Source organism: Amblyraja radiata, chromosome 22 (genome assembly GCF_010909765.2).
Source record: "Amblyraja radiata isolate CabotCenter1 chromosome 22, sAmbRad1.1.pri, whole genome shotgun sequence".
NCBI lineage: Eukaryota > Metazoa > Chordata > Chondrichthyes > Rajiformes > Rajidae > Amblyraja > Amblyraja radiata.
In genome coordinates this window covers 9,663,632-9,688,946 of record NC_045977.1, presented here as the reverse complement: position 1 = coordinate 9,688,946, position 25,315 = coordinate 9,663,632, and the positions used below count along the sequence as shown (strand labels likewise).

Below are 25,315 nucleotides of genomic sequence, written 5' to 3'. Positions count from 1 at the left end.
CCTGATACCTTTAGCCACGAGGGCCACATCTAACTCCCTCTTAAATATAGCCAATGAACTGGCCTCAACTACCTTCTGTGGCAGAGAATTCCAGATATTCACCACTCTCTGTGTGAATTTTTTTTTTCTAATCTCGGTTCTAAAAGATTTCCCCCTTATCCTTAAACTGTGACCCCTTGTTCTGGACTTCCCCAACATCGGGAACAATCTTCCTGCATCTAGCCTGTCCAACCCCTTAAGAACTTTGTAAGTTTCTATAAGATCCCCCCTCAATCTTCTAAATTCTAGCGAGTACAAGCCGAGTCTATCCAGTCTTTCTTCATATGAAAGTCCTGACATCCCAGGAATCAGTCTGGTGAACCTTCTCTGTACTCCCTCTGTGGCAAGAAGGTCTTTTCTCAGATTAGGAGACCAAAACTGTACGCAATACTCCAGGTGTAGTCTCACCAAGACCCTGTACAACTGCAGTAGAACCTCCCTGCTCCTATACTCAAATCCTTTTGCTTTGAATGCTAACATACCATTCGCTTTCTTCACTGCCTGCTGCACCTGCACGCCTACTTTCAATGACTGGTGTACCATGACACCCAGGTCTCGTTGCATCTCCCCTTTTCCTAATCGGCCACCATTCAGATAATAGTCTACTTTCCTGTTTTTGCCACCAAAGTGGATAACGTCAAATTTATCCACCCATCATGCCCATAAATCATTTGGAAGAGGATGTTCATCTTCTCTACATTGGCGAGACCAAGCAGAGGCTCGCCGATCGTTTCGCTGAACACCTCCGCTCAGTCCGTCCTAACCTACCTGATCTCCCGGTGGCTCAGCCCTCCCATTCCCAATCCGACCTTTCTGTCCTGGGCCTCCTCCATTGTCAGAGTGAGGCCCAGCGCAAATTGGAGGAACAGCACCTCATATTTCGCTTGGGTAGTTTACACCCCAGCAGTATGAACATTGACTTCTCTAACTTCAGATCTTCATCTTGCGTATGGCGTGCACAGCCTAAAGTTGTAGATCAAGGGTACACATCCAGGCCAGGACAGCATCAGTTACTGGGTGGATGGCTTTGATGCCACCAGGGAAAAGCCTCAGTGGGCAGTCATTCACGATGTGTGGGATGGTTTGGTCTGGATGGCCACAGTCGCAAGCAGGGCTGACTGCCATCCCCCACTTATGCAGGTGATGGGCTGTTCTTACATGAAGGGTGCGGATTCTGTTCAGGGTTAGCCATTGCTTGCGATGGAGATCAAAACCCGGTGGTTTCACTGTGGGGTCTGTGATGACCTCTCCGTTGTTGGTGTTGGCATCTTTGCAGGCTCTGCATCACTCAGTCTTGGAGTCAAATCTAACTTCAGATAGCCCTTGCTTTCTCCCTCTATCCCCTTCCCCTTCCCAGTTCTCCCACTAGTCTTACTGTCTCCTTCTACATTCTATCTTTGTCCCGCCTCCTCCCCTGACATCAGTCTGAAGAAGGGTCTCGACCCAAAACGTCGCCCATTCCTTCTCTCCAGAGATGCTGCCTGTCCCGCTGAGTAACTCCAGCATTCTGTGTCTACCTTGGATGAGGATGTAGGTGGACTGATCGGTAAGGGCGGTAAACACAAACATTTGGGGAGCTGTTGGTAGCTAAGGTGGTTGTAAAAGAATACAGATGGACATGGGTCAGTTGGAAAGTTGGGTTACGTGATAGCAGATGGAAATTAATTCTGACCTGTGTGAAAATAGTGAAACAGGGATCTGTACATGCTGGCTTACAAAAAAAAAGACACAAGTGCTGGAGTGACTCAGCGGATCAGGCAGCATCTCGATAAAACATGGATAAATTACGTTTTGGGTCAGAAACCTTCTTCAGAGCTTGAAGAATGCATATGTGAGGTATCGAGGATAGGTGTTGGGATATCATGTGCACCTATACAATACATTGGTACATCTGCACTTAGAGTATTATGTACATTTTCTGGTCACCACACTACAGAAAAAAAGTGGTAATATTAGAATGGTTTACAGAAAAATACATGAGGTGATGGAGTAACTTAGAAGGTCAGGCAGCATCTCTGGAGAACATGGATAGGTGACATTTCAGGTCTGGACCTTCTTCAGATTGACTGCAGTTGGTGGGAGAGAGCTGCTAGAGAGGATGGGGCAGGACAATAACTAGTGGGAAGTGGATACAGGTGAGAGGGAGCAAGGGTTTATGATTTGTAGATGGTAGAAGTCTTAAAATAATATTTCTCATCTGAATCTGGTCAGGTTCATGGATAAGAAAGGTTTAAATGGATGACTTGAGCATAGACTAGCTCAAGTAGGTAACCTGATCAGTACAGACCGAATAGCCTTTTTCTGTGCTGTATAACTCTATGGCATTTAGAGACCTGTCAGGTATAGAGAGGGCACAGAAATAGTTAGACAGATGAGTGTAGAGGGACACAAGGAGAAGCATTTTGACACTTTCAACACCATGTAAACAACATGTACCCCTCGCAACCTGTGATCATCACAACTTTATTTACCACACACCTACCTCAATCTGCATTGTTTTAGGCTGAATGACATGGATCTTGTTCTTGTAGCCGCACCAGACTTTATCATGCACCACGGCCATGCAACGAATGGAATGGTTTGGACGTCGCAGGTCCATAAGGTGGTAATTGCTCAGATCCCACTGACCATCTGTCCGGAAACAAAAAGCATCTTGTTTCTATAACCGATGATTATTAGTGTGGCGATCACTTCTCCACAATTTCCCTTCTGGAGTAACTGATCTCAATGCTGCGCTCAACTTATTTGATAATGTACAATGATGCAGAACCATCTGATGTTTGAAATTGTCTCAATTAAATTATAATGAATTCTGTAAAGCACTTTGCATGCAATCAGGAGACTACCATGTAACACTGTCTAGATCTTTTAAATCTTAATATTGATTTATTGACTAATCCTTACAGATGAGGAAAGACTGAAAAGGTAAACCTTTGTCACAATTAGAAAACATAGAAAATAAGTGCAGGAGGAGGTCATTCGGCCCTTCGAGCCAGCACTGCCATTCATTGTGATCATGGCTGATCATCCCCAATCAATAACCCGTGCCTGCCTTCTCCCCATATCCCTTGATTCCACTAGCCCCTATCTAACTCTCTCTTAAATCCATCCAGTGATTTGGCCTCCACTGCTCTCTAAAGCAGGGAATTCCACAAATTCTGGTGCAAGAATGACAGCAACGTGAGAGGCGGGGCCGGTGATCTGAAACGCAGCGCAGATACCAACATAACGTGCCAGATATTATATCATCAGGATTTCTCAACAATTGAATGGTGGATTATCAGAGTTTTTTCAAGGATTATCAGAGTGTTATTGCACCACAAATGATACCGATAACATTGCAGTTAGGATGTAAAACGCACATAATCATAAAGAACGCAGTGGATTTGCTAATGTTTCATTGAATCATTGATAAATACAGCAGAGAAACTGGCCCTTTTCATAAGTTATAACATAATTAGGCCATTCGGCCCAACAAGTCTACTCCACCATTCAACCATAGCTGATCTATCTTTCCCTCTCAACCCGATTCTCCTGCCTTCTCCCCATAACCCTGTAACAGCTGTACTAATCAATAATCTATCTATGACTGCCCTAAAAATATCAATTGATGGCCTGCACAAACTTCTTTTGGCCCAACTCATCTTTGCTGAGTGTGATGCTGATCTTATTGCCTTTATTATATTGAATATTATTTTCTAGCAATTTATTTCCCTTACTCCACCGACCCATTCACCTTCAAAGATTTGCAAAAAGATTAAAAGATAAACATGTCCTAAGCTATTGCACAAAGAACAAAAAATGTTTAAAAATATATATTATTTCCTTAAAAAAATTACCAAAAAAGATTTTAATGAATCCTTGGAAGTTTGGTGGTTCGGCTCCTCCATCGAAAAGCAGTTTCAGCCAAACCATTTAATTGTTGCAAAAGTTTAAATTATCTACATGCTTGTATTTTGTTTAAATCCCTTGCATTCCGAGACAGAATTCAAAGCCAGGGCCACTACTTCCAGCTCAGCCATGCTTAAGAAAGATACAAGCTCATTTAACTTTTGAAGTTGTGTCAATGATAAAATCTATGCTTTATCATTTTGGCAAATAAAACATTGTTGGCAGAATTTATAGAGATTTATCCATCTATTAATTCACCATTTGTGCAGCCATTACTGATCTAAAATCAAAGTATCAATAGAGAAAGTTCCAAATTGTTTAATAACTCACATATAATATTAGACAAAGGCACAGATGGGTGAAGAATTACACACAAAGTGCTGGAATAACTCAACGGCTCAGACGGCATCTCTGGAGAACATCAATATAAAGGAGGGTCCTAACCCAAAACACTGCCTATCCATGTTCTCCAGAGATGCTGCCTGAACCACTGTGTTACTCCAGCATTTTGTGTCTTTTTTTGTAAACCGGCACCTGCCGTTCCTTATTTTTACAAAGAATTATACAACTGTATTCAATTTTTTTTTAGAAAATGTACTCACCTTCAGCTCTGTGAAATATAGCTAATGTTCCGTCATTCAGAGCCACCAGAGCACGCCCTTTCACATGTCTACAAGCAAAAATGGGAAAGCGGTCAATACATAGTCTGTAGAGGAAGCTTCAAAAAGGTCTATACCTAGAATTAAACTAGGAACACACTTAAAATATTAAACAATCTATCTCCAGACCAGCCGCCAGTTCCTGGATTAGGTCATAAATAGCTTCCTAGTGTTAGTGTTCTCCAGACAGTTTCTGGACAGCAGTGGCTAGTGGCATCTTGATGGAGGCCTCCTCACCAGTGGCTGGAAAGGTTTTGGACTTCCCAGGTTCAAATTCAGAAGTAGTCATACTGCACGGAAATAGGGCCTTTAGCCCAACTTGGCCATGTTGACCAAGATACCCCATTTACACGTTCCACCTGCCCACATCTGGCCCGTATACCTCTAAACTTTTCTTATTCATATATCTTTCCAAATGTCATTTAAATGTTGCTATAGTACCTGGCTCAACTACTTACACTGGCAGCTCATTCCATTTATTCATCACCCTCTGTGGATAAAGTTGCCACGCAGGTTCCTCTCAACATAAACCTATGTCCTTTGGTTCTTGATTCCCCTACTCTGGGTAAAAAACTCTGCATTCACCCTATTTATTACCCTCAAGATCTTATATATTGTATCTCTATAAGATCACCCCTCATCTTCCTGCACTCCATATTTGTCCATATGCTTCTGAATCTGTTCTCCATCACACAAAGTTCATAGTCAGAATTCCAAGCAAGATATTTTTCGCTGCAAATGTTCCTGGTCACACAGAGGAACCTTTCTAGACGGGGCTAACATTGGCACTGGCAGGAGAAGAGGGAATAAAGGGGCTGTCCCACTTGGGCGACCTAATTGGTGAGTTTAGAAGAGTTTGAAAAAATGACATGTTGAAGACCTCCTTCGACTATGTTGAAGACCAGCTTCGACTAGCTACGACTAACTATGACTAACTTCGGGAAAATTGGACACCGAATAGTGGAGAGTGAAGACGACCTCCTTCGATCTCCTTCGACCTCCCTTCGACTATGATGAAGTCTATCTATGGCTACCTTCAATTACCTTCGACTACCCTCGATTACCTACGACTAACATGCCGACCTACTACGACTAAACCTACGGGTAAAAAAAGTATCTATTTTTTCCATGGCGACCTTTTTTTACTCGCAGGCATTTTTTAACATATTGAAAAAAACGCCGCGACTTAGCTGAGGCCTCGAGTACGTGGAGACCACTCTCAAGCATGAAGGAGAGTTACGAAGACCTCCTACCACCTCATGTCGACCATGCTGCGAGTATGAGTCGAGGGCAAACTTGCCAGAACTCGCGGATTAGGTCGCCCAAGTGGGACAGCCCCTTTACTAATCAAGATCATCCCTAAAACGATTTTCTCTCTGCAGCAACTTACACAATGCTGAGGACTGCATCCTTCAGTTTGATGGTGTGAAGACACTTCTTCCAATTGGATACCGCAGAATGCACATAAAGGCTAATAACATAAGGAGCAATACAGAAAGGTTAGATATCACACATTGTTACAATCACAGCACACACTGAGAATACATGGAGCTGGCAATATATTTACACAACACAACCTTGCAACTGCCTGAAAAGCATTAAACCAATAGTACACAAACAAGTTTCATCTTTTGCGCAAAAACATATTAAGGATGTTAAGCCAATGGCCTGTATATAAAGGATAATGCATACATTTGAATATTCTTTGTGTACAACTGGATAGCATGTCAGAGCATGTGGATTTGTACCTGGCACCATTGACATCAGCTCAGAAGAGGTAAAGGTCTCTATTCTCCAGTGAGGATGAGTCACAAGATTGTGAGCTACTCGAGACTTGAGCACATATGCTACTCTCACACTTTAGCATTCTTGATCGAGCCATTTGGTCATTTAAATGTGATAGATGATCAACGCTCCACCTGACCTCTCTGTCTTCAGGTGCAAAACAACCCTCACACCATTGGAAGAATGGAGGTTATCCTGGCTATTTATTTATCTGACAAATAACCTTACAATAACATTAATAAATGATGTTGTCTACTTATCATGATGCAACTCTGGGATCTTCTACCGCCCATTCTCAGCTGGCACTCACTGCCTCATGAGTTACTCAGTCACCTTTGGTCTCCATCCTATCAAATATTTCCCTTTCCTCTCACCCTTCCCTCTAACTTCAACATAACAGGTTTGAATTCCAAATTGTCCAAGTAGTAATGAAACATTAACTCTATTTCCCTCTCTTCATCTGCCGTGTGTCTTGCAGACGACTTCCACAATTTTCTGCTTTTATTTCAGACTTAAAGCACCAACTTTTTATTTCTTTTTGAATAATTTGATCCTCATTTTTGTTTTAAAGGGAACTTTCTGGGTAGTTTTTCTGATGTGCACCTGGTTAAAAAATGATGAAAGTACAGAGTTGTGCAATAGTAACACCTTCAGACCTGACCTTAAATAAGCAGGCAAGTTTTAATCCAGAATTCAAGTTCCTTATTTATGCTGCCAATTATTTTCGAAATGCACAAAACTCCTAAACAAGACATACCAGGAAGCCAAATGGGCGAATTTAAATGTAAAAAAAAATTTATCCAGCATAAAACAGATACTGCTCTGAGCAACAGGCATTCCTACTAACTGCAGGCTGTCTCCGATGAACAAGCAAATTCATATTCCATTATAAACTTTTCGAAGACCCTCGCACTGATCTTCCTTAAAGATGGGGACAGGTGGCCATTAAGAGGCCATCTCAGACCACTGCAGTTTACATATTTAAGCACCACTCTCCGCAGAAAACATAAGTATAACATTCAAGAAGAAGGGTCTCGATCGCAACGTCACCCATACCTTTTCTCCAGAGATACTGCCTGTCCCACTGAGTTACTCCAGCATTTTGTATCTATCTTCAGTATAATATCCACTACAACCTCAAACACCACAATGCAATGAAAGGGCCTAAACCTTCCAAATATAAACACATGTACACAGTAGGAAACTAATAGAATAGAGCATGGGTGAGATATTCAACGTAACTGCAAGATTGGATGTTTCAGAGACTTGAAAGTAGCAAGTTGTGCCTGAAGGTGATGACTGTGTGCATGGTTTCAGAAGAGGATCTATTGTACTAATGTGTGATATGATTGATGGATAGCATGCATTTTACAGTACCTCAGTAACACGTGACAATAAAGAACCCCCTAAACTATAACTGTATTGTGACTCAGTCCGTCTGTACTTCAAGATCCTGGGAAGAGTGAATGAGATTCACCTGTCGGATTGTGACCTTCCTCACCATGAGACTCGTCATCAATGGGAATCGTGTGAAGCATCACCTGACACACACGTGCAATGTTGACCTACCAGCCATTCTGTGCCCCCAGCCACATGGTAGGGGCTGCACTTGTGATCGATCCATTGGTGCGAACATTGGCTTCCACTTCTGGCTGACCTGTGTTCTGTTCCTCCTTGGGTTGGCCGTTTTCCCTGAAATGAAAAAAAAACATTTTCCACATGGCGCTTTTAGGCTTCACATAAATAATATAGTCAAGAACCGTTAGAGTACAGCCATGTATCAAAATATAATTTAAATGTGCTTACAATTTTTAAGTTTCCACCTTTTTTTGGACCATGAAGACTTTAGATTAGATGGTGCCCGTGAGTACATGTAGCTCGTGCAGGTTAATGGTTAATCTAATACAAAGTAAAAAATCAGTGAGGCCCGTTCCTATAGATTATTGCTCTCGCAGCAAAGTTGGGTGCTGCAATGACACAGCAGTTAGTGCTGCTGCCTCACAGCTCCTGCGACTCGGGATCGGTCCTGGCTGTGAGGTGTTGGCTCTGCAATGATAGCATGTTGTGTTCCACATTCCTATCACATCTCAATATGTGCTGGTAGATTAACTGGCAATAAGATGGAGGGGTACAGGTATATAAGGAGAGCAATCTGCTGAATGAGATAAATGGGCCAAAAGGCGTCCGATGACGTTGTAGAGAACAAGATGACAAGATGATGAGGTGGCACTGTGACACTGCTGCTACCTCACAGCGCCAGAGACCCAGGTTTGATCCTAACTTCTGTGAGGAGTGGTGAAAGTGTGGTGAATCTGTGGAATTCATTGCCACAGAAGGCTGTGGAGGCCAAGTCAGTGGATATTTTTAAGGCGGAAATTGATAGATTCTCGATTAGTGCCTTGTCAGTGGATATGGGGAGAAGGCAGGAGAATGGGGTTGAGAGGGAAAGATAGATCAGCTATGATTGAATGGCAGAGCAGACTTGATGGGCCAAATGGCCTACTCCTTATTGAAACAAATAAGATTATTAAGGGTTTGGACACGCTAGAGGCAGGAAACATGTTCCCGATGTTGGGGGAGTCCAGAACCAGGGGCCACAGTTTAAGAATAAGGGGTAAGCCAATTTGAATGGAGACGAGGAAACACTTTTTCTCACAGAGAGTTGTGAGTCTGTGGAATTCTCTGCCTCAAAGAGCAGTGGAGGCCGGTTCTCTGGATACTTTCAAGAGAGAGCTAGATAGGGCTTTTAAAGATAGTGGAGTCAGGGGATATGGAGAGAAGGCAGGAACGGGGTACTGATTGTGGATGATCAGCCATGATCACATTGAATGGCGGTGCTGGATCGAAGGTCCGAATGGCCTACTCCTGCACCTATTGTCTATTGTATTCAGTCTTGAAGACGAGAAGCTGAGGGAAGAATTCCAATGTTTAAGGATGATGCTCCTTATCTTGCTGGCCTTCAATGATCAGTATAACTATTCAAAAAACTTTGACTTATGGAGACCTTGGTCACAATTTAAGTGCTCAAATTAATTGTACAAAATATTTCCTCAATCTCAACTATGGAAATGAGTCATTAAATTGTATTTCATAATGCATCTCACAATTAGTTTCATAGAACATAGAAAAATAGAAAATAGGTGCAGGAGTAGGCCATTCGGCCCTTCGAGCCTGCACCGCCATTCGATATGATCATGGCTGATCATCCAACTCAGTATCCCATCCCTGCCTTCTCTCCATACCCCCTGATCCCTTTAGCCACAAGGGTCACATCTAACTCCCTCTTAAATATAGCCAATGAACTGGCCTCAACTACCTTCTGTGGCAGAGAATTCCAGATTCACCACACTCTGTAAAAAATGATTTTCTCATCTCGGTCCGAAAAGACATCCCTGTTATCCTTAAACTGTGACCCCTAGTTCTGAACTTCCCCAACATCGGGAATAATCTTCCTGCATCTTGCCTGTCCAACCCTTTAAGATTTTTGTAAGTTTCTATAAGATCCCCCCTCAATCTTCTGAATTCCAGCGTGTACAAGCCGTGTTCTAGCGTTTTTCAAGTCAGTCCGGTAACCTAAAAGGCACTGATAATCCCTACACTACACATTGAATCAATAAAACTAAATAATCAGAGTCAGATACTATAGGTCTCTGCTTTCCCTAACTTATCAGTTATTCAGCTGAATTTACTGTTAATGAAATTCATCTGGTGATATTGTTCAATGATCAAGCAACAATTTGAATTAATTTCAAGAGAAATTGTAAACAGGCCAGGACTCATTTTAATTTTTGATTATAACGTAAAACAAATGCAAATGCCTATAAAACAAACCTAACTGATCTCCATGTGGAAGAACTAGCTGAATCAGTGTTGCCTGCTTCGTACTGTCATGCACAATCAATTACACACCTATTGCTACGATAGAGTGTAAGCAACATCCATCGGGTCTATTCATCTGATCTGTTTTTGGAATGATGACATAAAAAAGGTTCACAAGGGGATATGAAAGGGCCACAGAGTCTGCCAGCACACAGTCCTACAAATCAGTGCCTTTCTGCCATTATATTAAAATGCTTCATAATTGTGAAGATAGCCGAGTTCATTCTGAGACCTCAATAGGCCATGCATCTACCTTCTCTGGATCTTTCTGACCATCTTACTGACTCCCTGCGAACTGTATTCATCTCCTTATTTATAGAAGAATGTTAATGCATTGTGATAGAGTTCAAATGTTTATCAGACTAAATCCTGGAGTGGCTGTGAAGTCTTATGTCATACATTGTGGAAACAGGCTCTTCGGCCTAACTTGCCCACACTGACCAACATGTCCCATCTACACTAGTTCCACCTGCCTGCATTTGGCCCATATCTGTCCTATCCATCTATCCCAATGAGCTGCGCAGCCAGACGGCTTCCCGATGGTGGGGCCGCAGCTGTGAACGTGGAACACGGCCGGAGGACTTTATCGAGGTGCCGCGGTCTCGCTCCCTCCCGGATTGCCGCGTAGAAGCCCAGGTCGGAGCCCAGCCAGGGTCTCGTGGGTAGAAGCCTGGGTCGGGCGAAGCGGCCGATGTAGCCCGCAGCTGGGGCCCGGGTCGACATCACGAAGGCGTGAAGTGGAGCGTCAACAGCGGTGAGGCCTCGGCGGTGGCAGCGGTGAACCCTTGTGCCGATGGGGCCTCGGCGGCGATGCCTCGCGGGTCGACCCACCGTCGATGAGAGCGTGGAGGAACCGCCATGAGGGGGGAAGGGAAGAACAATGGAGCGGGCGGCATGGGGAGGGGACCGTCGTGAGGGGGGAGAACAATGGACAATGGGGGGGGGGAAGGACAATGGGGACCCGACAATGGAGAATCTCACTGTGCCTAGTCCCAAGTGACAATAAAGTATTCCTATTCCTATCTATCTGTATGTTTCTTAAACGTTGCAATGGTACCTGCCTCCACCGGCAGCTCGTTCCATATACCCATCACCCACTGTGTGGAAATATTACCCCTTACCTTAAACCTATGTTGTTTGGTTCTCAATTCCCCTATTCCGTGCGTCTACCTAATCGATTCCTCTCATGATTTTGTACATCTTTAGTTTAATTTGGTTTAGAGATACAACATGGAAACAGGCCCTTTGGCCGAACGGGTCCGTGCCGACCAGCGATCCCCGCATCTTAACACTATCCTACACCCACTAGGGACAATTTTTACATCTACCGAGCCAATTAACCCACAAACCTGTACGTCTTTGGAATGTGGGAGGAAACCGAAGATCTCTGAGAAAACCCAACCAGGTCACGGGGAGAACGTTCTATATAAGATAATTCTCCGGTGCTCCAATGTATAGAGTCCTAGCCTGCTCAACCTCTCCCTATAGCTCAGGCCCTCATGTCGGGCCAACATCCTTGTATATCTTCTCTGCACCCTTTCCGACTTGACAACATCTTTCCTATAACATGGTGCGCAGAACCGAACAAAATACTCTAAATGCGGCCTCACCAACGTCTTATATAACTGCAGCAGGCCCTTCCAACTATACTCACTAATCTGCTTAGTGAAAGGGATTTGATCAAAATACAAGACTCTGAGGTTCTTGTGTATGGAGAACATTTTGCTCGCCGAGGGAGAATTTAGAACCAGTGGAAGGCAGTGAAGAAGCAAAATAGTTTCTCTCAAATGAATTTTGAATCTTTGGAAGTCTCTCCCTCAAAAAGCACTTGAAGCAGGGTCATTGAATATTTTCGAAGGGAGCTGCTTTCTTGGTATCAATGAGTGGAAAAAGGTAGATAGGAATATGAGGTTGCAGTTACAATTCGTTCAGCAGTGACCTTATTAAATGACAAAAACCAACCTGTGAGGCCCTGAGCAAACTTTCCTACACCTAATTTAATGTCCTCAGATAACAAACGATTTCAGTTGTTGCAATTAAACTAAACTGTCAAGTGTAATAACTCATGAATGCTTTCAATTACAGGTGCACAACCTTTTATCCGAAATTCCAAATAACGAAAAGTTCCAAATAGCGGACATTTTTTCGGTCCTTGAAGAAAGGTCCTTGAAGACGTTCACCGAGGGCGGCCCGCAGAGGTGACAGCGGAACCTCCGGTCGGTCCTCGAAGAAAGGGGAACTAAATCCCCATTCATAAAAGAGAAGGTGAGGGTATATTGCGCGGGAGGGTTAATAATTGACAATCTGCTGCTGCCTGCCCACTGAGTTAAAAAGTTCCCACGGTACAATACAATACAATACAATTTATTGTCATTTGAGCCTCAGTGAGACTCAAACGAAATTCCGTTTCCACAGCCATACAAACAAAGACAATTCCTAGACATACACACAATTTAGTTCACACAAACATCCATCACAGTGAACCCACTGTGATGGAAAGCAAAGTCTTTTCTCTCCCCTGTTCTCCATGTCTCTCCCGATGTCCAAGCCCCAGGCGGGCGATGATAAGTCCCACGGCCATTTTAGGCCGTGCCGGGCGATTTACGGCCCCGCTCCCGGTCTAAAAGTCACAAAGTTGGAGCCCCCGGCGGGCGCTGGAATGTCCCACGGCCATTAAGCCGTGCCGGGCGATGTACGACCCCGCTCCAGGTCGTTCCAACCCCGCGACACGGGCTGGAGAAGTCGCGTTGCGGGAGCTCCGGGAAGCGGTCTCTCTCTCCCCCCGGACCCGCGAGCTCCCGATGTCCCCGATGTCCACCGGACCTGCGGCTGCGTTGCTGGAGCCTCACGATACACAGTGTATCGTGAGCCTTGCGTGGGAACTTTTTAACTCAGCGGGCAGGCAGCAGCAGATTGTCGCTCCCTTCAGTTTCACCCCACCTACACCCCTCTGCTTCCCGGCCATGTGTGTGACATCCTTCCCTCCCCTCTCCAGCTCCCCGCCCTTTGCACCGGCGTGGGGACTTTGCACTGTCTTCACGTCGGTGAAGCCAGCAGAATCAGTGCCAGTCACTGGAGACGTCAGGACCAACGGGACACCGACCCTCAGGCCCACTGCAAGCACGGAGATCCCAGAGACCCACAGCCAGCAGCAGCCCAGCCCCGTTCCAACTCCAGAGGAACACGCTCCCCGTAGGGACAGAAGCTGATGGTGTGCAAGGTACGTCTTGTTCTTGGGGTTGCGGATGAGGGGGCGCAGCTCGGGCTGTGACGTCTCCGGCCACCCCCCTGTACAGGAGCTGAGACTGGGAACTGTACCGCGCTTGTAGGTGAGCAGGAGAGTGGGGTTGTTTGCAGTTGCAGAGGGAGGGGGCAAGGACGGTACAGTTCCCAGTCTCAGCTCCTGTCCAGGGGTGGCCGGAGACGTCAGGACCAACGGGACACCGACTGCAAGCACGGAGATCCCAGAGACTCACAGCCAGCAGCAACTCTAGCCCAGCCCCGTTCCAACTCCAGAGGAACCCGGGTTGCGGTTGAGGGGGCGCAGCTCGGGCTGTGGGCGAACTGCCACTTGTCGCTGTAGCGGCCCATCGGGGAGCGGGTTCCTGTTGGTCCTGACGTCTCTGGCCACCCCCCTGGACAGGAGCTGAGAGACGCCAGGACCACCAGAAGCCGCTCCCTGATGGGCCGCTACGGCGACAAGTGGCAGTTCGCCCACAGCCCGAGCTGCGCCCCCTCATCGGGACACCGACCCCCAGGCCCACTGCAAGCACGGAGATCCCAGATCAGCAACTCCAGCCCAGCCCCACTCCAACTCCAGAGGAACACGCAGAACTCCAGTAGGGGCAGAAGCTGATGGTGTGTAAGGTACGTCTTGTTCTTGGGGTGGCGCGGCTTGGGCTGTGGGCGAACTGCCACTTGTCGCCGTAGCGGCCCATCGGGGAGCGGATTCCTCTGGAGTTGGAGGGACAGGGAGACACAGCGGCTTTTGAGAATGGTGGGCAATCACTTCCAAAGTTCTGCCCACACAGTCAGTACACCTCTCCTACACTTGTCTCCCGCACTAAGATCATCTCGTAGAGAATGATCCCAGCCTAACTCTCCCTATTCTCTCCTATTCTGCAAGAAAAAACTACATTGAAGACTCAAACTCGCGATCGAGTAACTGCCGGGATCGAGGCGCAAACTCGCGACCTTGCGGATATGAGCCGAGCACTCTACCACTGAGCCAGCCGTTAAAATCTACGCTAAAAATCTTCCATTCCGAAAGCCGAAAAATTCCGAATTACGAAAAGTGTCTGGTCCCAAGGCTTTCGGATAAAAGGTTGTGCACCTGTATAATGAACCATTACGGTGAATACATATATTGACTAGACAAAAATGCTGGAGAAACTCAGCGGGTGCGGCAGCATCTATGGAGCGAAGGAAATAGGCAACGTTTCGGCATTCCTTCGCTCCATAGATGCTGCCGCACCCGCTGAGTTTCTCCAGCATTTTTGTCTACCTTCGATTTTCCAACATCTGCAGTTCCATCTTGAACATATATTGACTATGACCCTCACAGTCAAAACCTTATCAATACATTTTACCTGCACCATTACAGTTAACCCCCCATCACTATGCAGAGTCTTTTAATCTAGCAGTGATTTTTTTTTCTCCACGGCATTTCCTTTCTTATTGGTATTCCAGAACTCCAAACTGAGACTGGAAAAGGCAAAATGACACAAAGTGCCGGTGTAACACAGCAGGTCTGGCAGCATCCCTGAAAACAAGGACAGGTGATGTTTCAGGTCAGGACCCTTCTTCAGCCTTATTGTGGGGGGGAGGGGGTGGGAGGGGCGGAGAGGGGGGGAGATCCTCGAGTTATGCTGGAGTGAAGGCAGCAGCCCTAATACAGTGTTCAATGTAGCGGAGAAAGAGTAGGGGGATAGGGATAGAGTAATGCCTGGAATAAGGACTGTTCCATGTAACCGACAGAAAAGCAGTCATAGACAGTTGAGAGTGCCCATGGCTAACTTGGAGGAAGTGAGAGGAGTCAAAAGAGAACTTATTGAGGACGAGGACAAGTTCCGTCAGTGGAGGAGAGTGTTAGTGGAGGGAAATTAATGGGGTCTCTGTTGGAGGAACAAATAGAGGGCCTTGAAACCTTCCTGGTGGGGGAAAAGGCAGGTGTTGCTATTCATCTGCCCCAACTTATCCACCAGCATGCATGGACTACATCTGATTCCAGGTTTCATATATTTCCCCCTCACCAGCAGGCACAGAAGCTTATCATTCTGTAGTGTAGACCGTTGGAAGGTTCGTAACAAAGAACAGCACATGTTATTTACATAGATGCTGCCTCACCAGCTGAGTTTCTCCAGCATTTTTGCCTTCCTTCGATTTTTCCAGCATCTGCAGTTCTTTGTTAAACATTTTATTTCCCATAGCATGATCTTTGCACATAATAAATGCCCTTTACTATGTCATGGATACTGAAGGTGCACATTGCTCTCCTAACTTCATACGATTGAAACTTTACCATTTCCCACAGATTTCCTTCACTGAGTGATGGGCCAGCCCTGTGCACGTCCATCATCATTACCTGAGCTGAGTTCGGTCGTCTGTCCGTGCGGAGTCTGTAAACACGTGTTCTGTGTAGGCACTGGGCCGCGCTAATGCTGGTTCTGCATCAGTGACTCCGTTCCCTGTTGCCTCTGTTGCTTCAGTTGCTTCTTCAGCTGACTGCGGTTGGTTAACCTTCCCACCTTTAAGGGGAGCCATTTCGCCTGTGAGGTAGGATAGACATGATTGGCAAATTGTCTTTATGATGAAAAAGCACAGAAACCACACTGTTGTAACCATAAGACAGAGGAGCAAAATTAATCCATTCGGCCATATGAATCTTCTCCGCCATTCAATCATAGCTGATCTATTTTTCCCTTTCAATCCCATTCTCCTGCCTTTTCTTCAATGCAGAAAGTATTTAATCATCTTTCAATTACATGCAATGCAGACATTCGAATTCAGTGTCAGCGGCAGCCTTTTACACCTCTAATTTCCTATTCTTTCAAACATCCCTGACCACCATCCTTGCTTGCAAATTAACCAAGCACCAAACTGTGCCGCACATTCAACAGCCCCTGGCCAGGTGCCTCTTTATGCCTGTTTTGGACTCTCACCTCGCTGGCAGAATGTTAGCGAGCTCTATTATAGAATTCATGGATTTTCAGATGCAGATTGACGACACTCGACCCATCATATTCACAGTAAAAACATAATGGAACATGGTCGGCACGGTGGCAATATAAATTACAGCAGTGTTTATACATAGTCCCCCCATTTCAGGGCACCATAATGTTTGGGACACGGCAATGTCATGTAAATGAAAGTAGTCATGATTAATATTTTGTTGCATATCCTTTGCCTGCAATGACTGCTTGAAGTCTGCGATTCATGGACATCACCAGTTGCTGGGTGTCTTCTCTGGTGATGCTCTGCCAGGCCTGTATTGCAGCCATCTTTAGCTTATGCTTGTCTGAAGAAGGGTTTCGGCCCGAAACGTCGCCTATTTCCTTCGCTCCATAGGTGCTGCTGCACCCGCTGAGTTTCCCCAGCAATTTTGTGTACCTTTAGCTTATGCTTGTTTTGGGAGCTTGTCCCCTTCTGTTTTCTCTGCAACATATAAAAGGTATGTTGAATTGGGTTCAGATCGGGTGATTGACTTGGCCACTCAAGATTTAGAATTGACCATTGTTTTAGCTTTGAAAAACTCCTTGCTGCTTTAGCAGTATGTTTAGGATCAGTGTCTTGCTGTTGAATGAACCGCCGGCCAATGAGTTTTGAGGCATTTGTTTGAACTTGAGCAGATAGATGTGTCTATACAATTTCAAAATACATCATGCTACTACCATCAGCAGTTGTATCATCAATGAAGATATGCAAGCCAGTACCTTCAGCAGCCATACATGCCCAGGTCATAACACCCCCACCACCGTGTTTCACAGGTGAGGTGATATGCTTTGGAACTTTGGCAGTTCCTTCTCTCCTCCATACTTTACTCTTGCCATCACTCTGATATGATCATCTTCATCTCATCTGTCCCCAAGCCCTTTTTCCAGAACTGTGGTTGCTCTTTTAAGTATTTCTTGATAAACTGTAACCCGGCCATCCTATTTTTGCAGCTAATCAGTGGTTTGCATCTTGCAGTGTAGCCTCTGTATTTCTGTTTGTGAAGTCTTCTGTGGACAGTGTTCATTGACAAATCCACACCTGACTCCTGAAGAGTGTTTCTGATCTGTCAGACAGGTGTTTGGGAATTTTTCTTTATTATAGAGAGAATTCTTCTGTCATCAACTGTGGAGGTCTTCCTTGGCCTGCCAGTCCCTTTGCGATTAGTAAGCTCACCAGTGCTTTCTTTCTTCTTACTGATGTTCCAAACTGTTGATTTTGGTAAGCCTAAGGTTTGGCTGATGTCTCTAACAGTTTTATTCGTGTTTCTAAGTCTCATAATGGCTTCTTTGACTTTCATTGCCACAACTTTGGTCTTCATGTTGATAAACAGCAATAAAGGTTTCCAATGGTAATGGAAAGACTGGTGCCGAGAGCTCTCTTATACCTGCATTAAGGAGGCAATTAACGCACCTGAGCAATTACAAACGCCTGCAAAACCATGTGTCGCAAACATTATGGTGCCCTGAAATTATGGTGACATTATGGTGCCCTGAAATAAACACAGCTGTATTTCTACATGGTGAAACCAAAATGTATAAAAATGGCCTTTATTAAAATCTGACAATGTGCACTTTAACCACATGTGATTTTTTTCTAATACACATCTCAAATTGTGGAGTACAGAGGCAAATAAATAAATGATGAGTCTTTGTCCCAAACACTATGGAGGGCACTGTACCTATACGTCGTTGGAGTGTGGGAGGAAACCGAAGATCTCGGAGAAAACCCATGGATGACCCATGATCCCATGTGTGACTCAAGTCCAGTTTAGCCTAACTTTTTTAATTTATCAGTTTAAATTTGTTAGTTTAGGAAGAAATCAACTCTTTGGGCAAGCAGTCTAACTCAGAATGGCATATCACTCAGTGCATTTACCGGTATTTGTTATTGGTATGAGCTATCTATCTACTTCCAGGGTCTATGATGAAATTAAGAAATGTTCATACTCTGTTAGCCATTTTTCTGGTAAAAATGAGATGATGTCAAGTCTACTTCCTGAAGTGTTAATAGCACGCTCCAGAGTGTGAATGTTAAGAATAGTCATCTCACTTAGCTCAACAGTAAATACATAAATGATCTTGATATACTTTCTGATACTCTAGATGAACGTGAACTGTTTCTCAAGTCAAGGACCAAAGCAAATAAGCAGAACCTTTTTTTTTTAAACTTTAGTTGTTACTCACTGTGTCCTTTGTCAGATGTTGGGGTGTCACCTCTAGATGTGCTGGTGCTCCGGGGAACGTTGCACCTGGTTGCGCATCCGACCAAGGTAATTCCTGCCAATACTCCTTCTGCTCCGCTGGAGTCATCTGGATTCAAGTCCCCTTCCAAAAATATCTCCCCTGCAGGATAGTCACTCTCACTGGCAGCTGCCACAAAGACAGAAAGAGAATAGATTTGTCTCATCATGGTGTAGATATAATTAAACTTTGGGGAACCTGTTCCATTGCATCTACTTCATAAGGTTCAGGAAATCTTTCAGTCAAAATTTCAACCTCACCAATTTCATGACTTAGAAGAATAGGCAAAATGCCTCCAATGAGCGAATTCTCGATAAAATAACTGCAACTCTATGGTAAACCTTTTCTTTTATTAATTCTTGAGATGTGGGCAACATTGCCATCTAGTGCCCAAATCTAGCTATTCACGAAGTACAACATGTTGGAGTAATTAATGGGTCTGTCCCACTTAGGCGATTTTTTGGGCACTAACATGTTGAACATTTTTTGGCGATAGTGACGACAATTTTTGCTGTCGTAGGTTGTTGTAGGTTGCCGTACGTGCTGTCATAGGTTGTCGCCAGGCGTCGTCGGTGAATTCCATTAAAATTAGTCCATGGTCTAAAGAGTCGCCTAAGTGTGACAGGCCCATTAGGATGACATTCAGCATCTCTGGATAGAAGGAATGGGTGACGTTATGGGCTGAGAACCTTCTTCAGACTGAAGAAGGGTCTTGACTCGAAACGTCATCCATTCCTTCTCTCCAGAGATGCTGCCTGTCTGATTGAGTTACTCCAAGATTTTACTTCGGAGTCACGTGAGTGACTACGTGAAGAACCCCGCCACAACGCATGCGTGTCATATCGCTTCACGCTTGCGAAACGACAGGCGGGGGGAAGCGTTCCCCCGCAGCGGTAAGTTTGAAACCGCGACCTGCAGGTAAGAAATGTACTCTGCGGTAGTTTTGTTCCCCGCGCTGTTTTTTCACAGGGGGGGAAGCTGGACAAAATAGTGTCCACAAGTGCTGCGAGTGAAGCTGGCTGGGGAGGACCGCGAAGTTGCGGGAGCCAGCAGCAGCTGAAGGCACAAGCCCCGTAAGTGAGATCAGCTGTGCCGACTTTTGGTCCCGCGCCGGCCAGAACACCACGGCCGGGCGGGAGACTATTCAGAATGGGGCCGTCGACTTTTTGGACAAGTCAAAAACGGCAGGAGACGGGGTGGAACGACGTTCCCCCGTAGCGACAATTTAAACTTGGACCTGCAGGTAAGAGCTGCGGTCTTTTTGTGTTTTTACCATGCTGATTACAGGTGGAGAAACCAACGGGCTGCGACAAAGCTGGTGGGCTAGATGGGATCAGCTGTGCCCGATGTCGCCTCCGCACCGGCCATATCCACTCCACGGAAGGGCAGTAAGGACAAAGCTGGTGAGGGAGGACCGCGGAGCAGCGGGCAGCCAGCAGCAGCCAGCGGCACTCGGATCACCGATAGTGGGATCAGCTGTGCCCGATGTCGCCTCCGCACCGGCCAGATCCACGTGGCCGGGCGGTAAGGCTAGACACAAAAACAAACAAGGTCGTGGACTCAGAGGAGTCCGACTTTGAACAACCGCAGGCGGCCAGCGCCCGAGAGCGCTGGAGCCGGATGGAGCGGTGTGTTGGAGCATTTGCTCCAACGTGACAGACTCCGGGAGATGGAAACGGGTCACTGTGGGCCCTATGATAAACCCACAGCAGTACCTCTTGAAGGGCTGCACAGTGCTTCTACCTCATCAGAGGGGAGCACTGCGGGTCAGTTCTGGGCTGACCTGGAAGAGGGGTCCGCAGAAGAAAAGACAAGTGTGCAAGGGGTGCAGGAACAAGAGAACCTACTGGAACCCACTACAGCCAAAGACAGCACCCCACGCACCCACCAGCAGAACTGGTGAAAGCTCGAAGGCCCGGTACCCAAAACATGTCTTTTTAGGCCATGGCCCAGGCCGGCCTTCTTGGAAGATGGGGGGACCTCCAACGCCACCCAAACCGAAAATCCAGACACCAGCGCAACAACAGCAGCGAAGAATCTACAAAAAGAAGTAAACCTGCCACTGGTAACTATGGAGGTAGGTGGGTCTGGTTCCCTACAAAATACAGGGAGCATGGAGGTTGGGTGGAGATTACACTCTTTTCTGAAGGCATGGAGCATGTTAACAACCGATACTTACATCTTAAGCAGTATCCAGGGATATACAATAGAGTTTATACACAAGTACAGCCCTCCAGTTCAACATATACTGAACCGAATGTTCGTGCCTTCTGATAAAGAAAAATCAAAAGCGCAAGCTGAACTGGAGCGGCTTTACATAAAAGGTGTAATTGAGAAAACTCAACACGAACCATTAGAATTCGTGTCCAATATATTTATCAAAAACAAAAAAGATGGTGGTTGTCGCATCATCATAGATCTGACAAAATGGATACCTTTGTTACTGCTAAACAATTCATTTCCAAAGGTTACTTCATGGCCAGCATCGATTTAAAAGATGCTTACTATTCAGTGCCTATACGAGGTGACCACAGATGTTACTTAAAATTCAACTGGATGGGCAACTCTGGCAGTATAAAGCACTGCCAAATGGGTTATCATCAGCCCCAGGCTGTTCACAAACATTTTGAAACCAGCCCTAGCGTCTCTACGGAAACGTAAACACATGGTCATGGCATATTTAGATGACATACTCATTGTGGGCAAAACTTTGGAATTGGCCAAACAAACTGTAACAGCCACAAAACAGTTATTTGAAAAACTGGGATTTATTATCCATCCAGTTAAATCTAAACTAACGCCTTTCACTACTATGGACTATTTGGGGTTTCACCATTGACTCCGTTTACATGTCGGTGACTCTGCCTAAGGGAAAGGCTAGAGATTTAATAGAGGCTTGCAATAACCTCATTGACATCAGCAAACCATCCATCAGATTGGTAGCAAAAGTCATTGGCAAAATGGTGGCTGCCTTTCCAGCCACACAATTTGGACCTCTACATTACCTAAACTTACAGAGAGCAAAAATACAAGCACTCTAAATTAATGCAGGTCACTTTGACAGACCTATGAAACTACCAATCAAGCTAAAATGGAACTAAAATGGTGGATAGATAACATCTGGCTTTGTTCCAATCCGATCATTGTCAGTAACCCTTCCATGGTACTACAAACTGACGCCAGTGCACTTGGGTGGGGAGCCACCAATACCATCACCAGCTGTGGAGGTAGATGGACTGCTCAGGAGGCATCATTATTACTCACACTGGGCATAAACTACCTGGGAATGTTGGGGGCATTACATGGCCTAAAGTCATATTGTACTGGGTCATATCACCAGCATGTTAGACTGCAGATAGACAATACCACCGTGGTAGCATACATTAACCACATGGGTGGAAACAAATCGACATCATGTGACAATCTGGCTAATACAATTTGGCAATGGTGTATCCAGAGAGATATTTCGATATCAGCCACTTACCTACCAGGAAGACTAAATTTAGTGGCAGACACCAGGTCACGCAAATTTAATTAAAAAAAACACCGAATGGATGTTGAATAAAAAAGTATTTGCTGATATTACAGCAAAATATGGAACACCAGATATCGATCTATTCGCATCCAGACTTAACCACCAGTTATCAAATTATGTTTCATGGGAATCAGACCCTGGGGCAGCGGCGACAGATGCATTTTCGCTGCATTGGAGGGGGGGAAATTGTTTATTTACGCATTCCCACCTTTCTGCCTCATCAATCGGGTATTAAGGAAAATATAACAAGACTCTGCGTCTGGTATTGGTAGTACCCGATTGGCCTACTCAACCATGGTTCCCAGTGGTATTAAACATGGTATTAGAACCATGTATCACCATCCCACATAGACCAGATTTATTGCTACATCCCGTAACAAGGGATAGCCACCCATGCCATAAACATTTGAACTTATTAATTTGTAGAGTTATAAAAACACCTCTACTACAACTGGGACTGACGGACCGAACAGTGAACATGATCTCGGCGGCCCAAAGACAGTCAACCAAAAAACAGTATCTGGTCTATATCAGGAAGTGGGCGATGCACTGCCATAAAAACAACATCACCTACAGAGACATGAACATCCCGTCTGTTCTGGAATATCTGGCAGGCCTCCACTATGATGAGGGGCTCAGTTACAGTGCCATCAACTGCGCCAGAAGTGCCCTATCGACTTACCTATGGCAGGGGACAGAGCGTTACTCTGTTGGGACTCACCCACTGGTAACAAAACTTATGAGGGGAATTTTAATACTAATCCCCCAAGAACCAGGTACTCCCAAATATGGGATGTAATTATTATCCTGAAGATGCTCAGGAATTGGTCTCCAGCAACAGCTCTGTCCCTACACAGACTGACATTAAAAACAGTCATGCTAATGGCATTGGTCACGGCACAAAGGGTACAGTCACTGCATAAACTAAGACTGGACAACATGACTTCCTCAACAGAAAATATTACGTTTCATATCTATGAGTTAGTAAGCAGAACAGACAGGGATCAGCAGGCCTCAATATACAATTTAGGTCATACCCAACAGATGACCATCTGTGTATAGTAAGACATCTGTCGTTATACATGGAGAAAACGAAAATCCTAAGAGGCAATGAGAAGGCACTTTTTGGTCAGCCACTAGCAACCACACAAAAGAGTGATGGTCCAGACCATCTCAAGATGGCTGAAACAGGTGCTAACACAGGCTGGGGTGGATATTAATATTTTAAATCTCATTCCACCAGGGCTGCAGCTACATCGGCAGCGATACAGTTGGATGTCCCAATGGACCAAATCCTCAAGGCAGCAGGATGGTCTGGGGGGGAAAAAACATTCCAATTATTTTACAATAAACCAGTAATGAAACCTGGAACGTTTGCAGAAACAATTTTAAGTTCTGTAAATTAATTTAAACCCATAAAAAGGGGTTATAAATTTGTGTTAATAAATTTTATGATTTCAATGTCGAATTCATGTCCAAATTATGTTAACACAATTCCTCCTACAGTCATCAAGGCAGACGTGATGCATGGACTCGTTTCCACGGCATGAAATCACAGAGCTTTAAAACCTTCACGTAGTCACTCACGTGACTCCGAAGTAAAATAGTAAGATTAAACGAGAACTTACCAGTTTGAAGTTTGATCTGTATTTTATGAGGAGTTACGATGAGGGATTACGTGCCCTCCGCTCCCACCCTTGATCATATTCTTAACTGGTATCTCTTCTCTAATCTTACTATGTTTAGTCATTACATTTATCTGTGATTTCACACCGCTGCTTTGAAGAATGACACGCATGCGTCGTGGCGGGGTTCTTCACGTAATCCCTCATCGTAACTCCTCATAAAATACCGATCAAACTTCAAACTGGTAAGTTCTCATTTAATCTTACTATTTTGTGTCAATCTTCAGTGTAAACCAGCATCTGCAGTTCCTTCCTCCTCAAGAAATGTGTTACTCGGGCGACAGTCCATCCACAACACAATAGGATGGGGAATTGCAGGATTGTCACACGGCTAACACAAACATCACCTATCCATGTTCTCCAGAGATGCTGTCTATCCCACTGGGTTACTCCAACATTTTGTGTCTTTGAATGTTTAGGGAAGTAAACTGTACGCTATTCAACCAGACAACCTGATCTTAGATGGCACTGAGCTTCTTGAGTTAGATCTGCACTCATTGAGACCATGGAAAGAATTACATCATATTCCTAATCTCAAGTCAAGAGTGCTTAATTGTCAAATGTACCAAGAACAGAACAATGAAATTCTTACTAGGCCCATAAATATCATTTTTAATTCAATAAACTAATAACCATAAAACTAGTGCAAATAACCAGTGCAGACAATCTGTGGCTGATGGAAATTGTGCATGACAGTTTTTTAGAAAATGGTCATGATACTCTTATCTCAATTATGTTATCACTGATTCCAGAATCAAAGCAAGTAATTTGGTTGGGGGGGGGGGGGGGGGAGGTGGGGGAGGGGGGGGGTAGTGTGGGGGGGGGGGGGGGGGTGGGGGTTGCTGCATGCTCAAAATAAGCCTTGTGACACAACTGTGTGATCCCGATATCCGCCACCAAAAAGGGCAATTAAAATGGCTATTTTCTTATGGTGGTCTTGCGTTGGATCAGACAGGCCATTTACATTATGGGGAATAATTATTGTAACTCCTACAATTACCCTCTATTGTAGATGGCAAAGTGCAAAACACATTCCTAAGATTTCCCAACAGAAATTTTAAATGTTTAAATTTGTACAATGTGTAGATAGGTATTATTATCCCAAATCTCAATTGTGATCATAATGTACTTCACACGGTGGCACAGCGGTAGAGTCGCTGCCTTACAGCGCCAGAGACCCGGGTTTGATCCCGACTACTGTCTGTACAGAGTTTGTACGTTCTCCCTGTAATCTGCGTGGGTTTTCTCCAGTTAGGGTTTCTTGGTTTCCTCTCACTCTCCAAAGATGTACAGGTTTTGAGGTTAATCAGTATAATTGTAAATTATCCCCAATGTGAGTAGGATAGTGAAAGTGTGTGGGGATCGCTGGTCATCGCGGACTCGGTGGGC

At 45.0% G+C, this 25,315-nt stretch overlaps 1 protein-coding gene across 10 annotated transcripts in view; it reads right to left on the bottom strand.

Moving 5' to 3' along the window:
• mapk8ip3 (mitogen-activated protein kinase 8 interacting protein 3) overlaps positions 1-25,315 on the bottom strand; it is a 187,120-nt gene that overhangs the window by 35,938 nt on the left and 125,867 nt on the right. For all 10 annotated transcript variants that reach the window (XM_033040352.1, XM_033040356.1, XM_033040357.1 and 7 more), the window contains 6 exons: positions 18,650-18,835; positions 15,838-16,021; positions 7,944-8,066; positions 5,980-6,060; positions 4,533-4,600; positions 2,522-2,670 (listed from right to left, as the gene is read on the bottom strand). In XM_033040352.1, the coding sequence (XP_032896243.1) occupies positions 2,522-2,670; positions 4,533-4,600; positions 5,980-6,060; positions 7,944-8,066; positions 15,838-16,021; positions 18,650-18,835 (791 nt within the window). The remainder of the gene's footprint in view (positions 1-2,521; positions 2,671-4,532; positions 4,601-5,979; positions 6,061-7,943; positions 8,067-15,837; positions 16,022-18,649; positions 18,836-25,315) is intronic.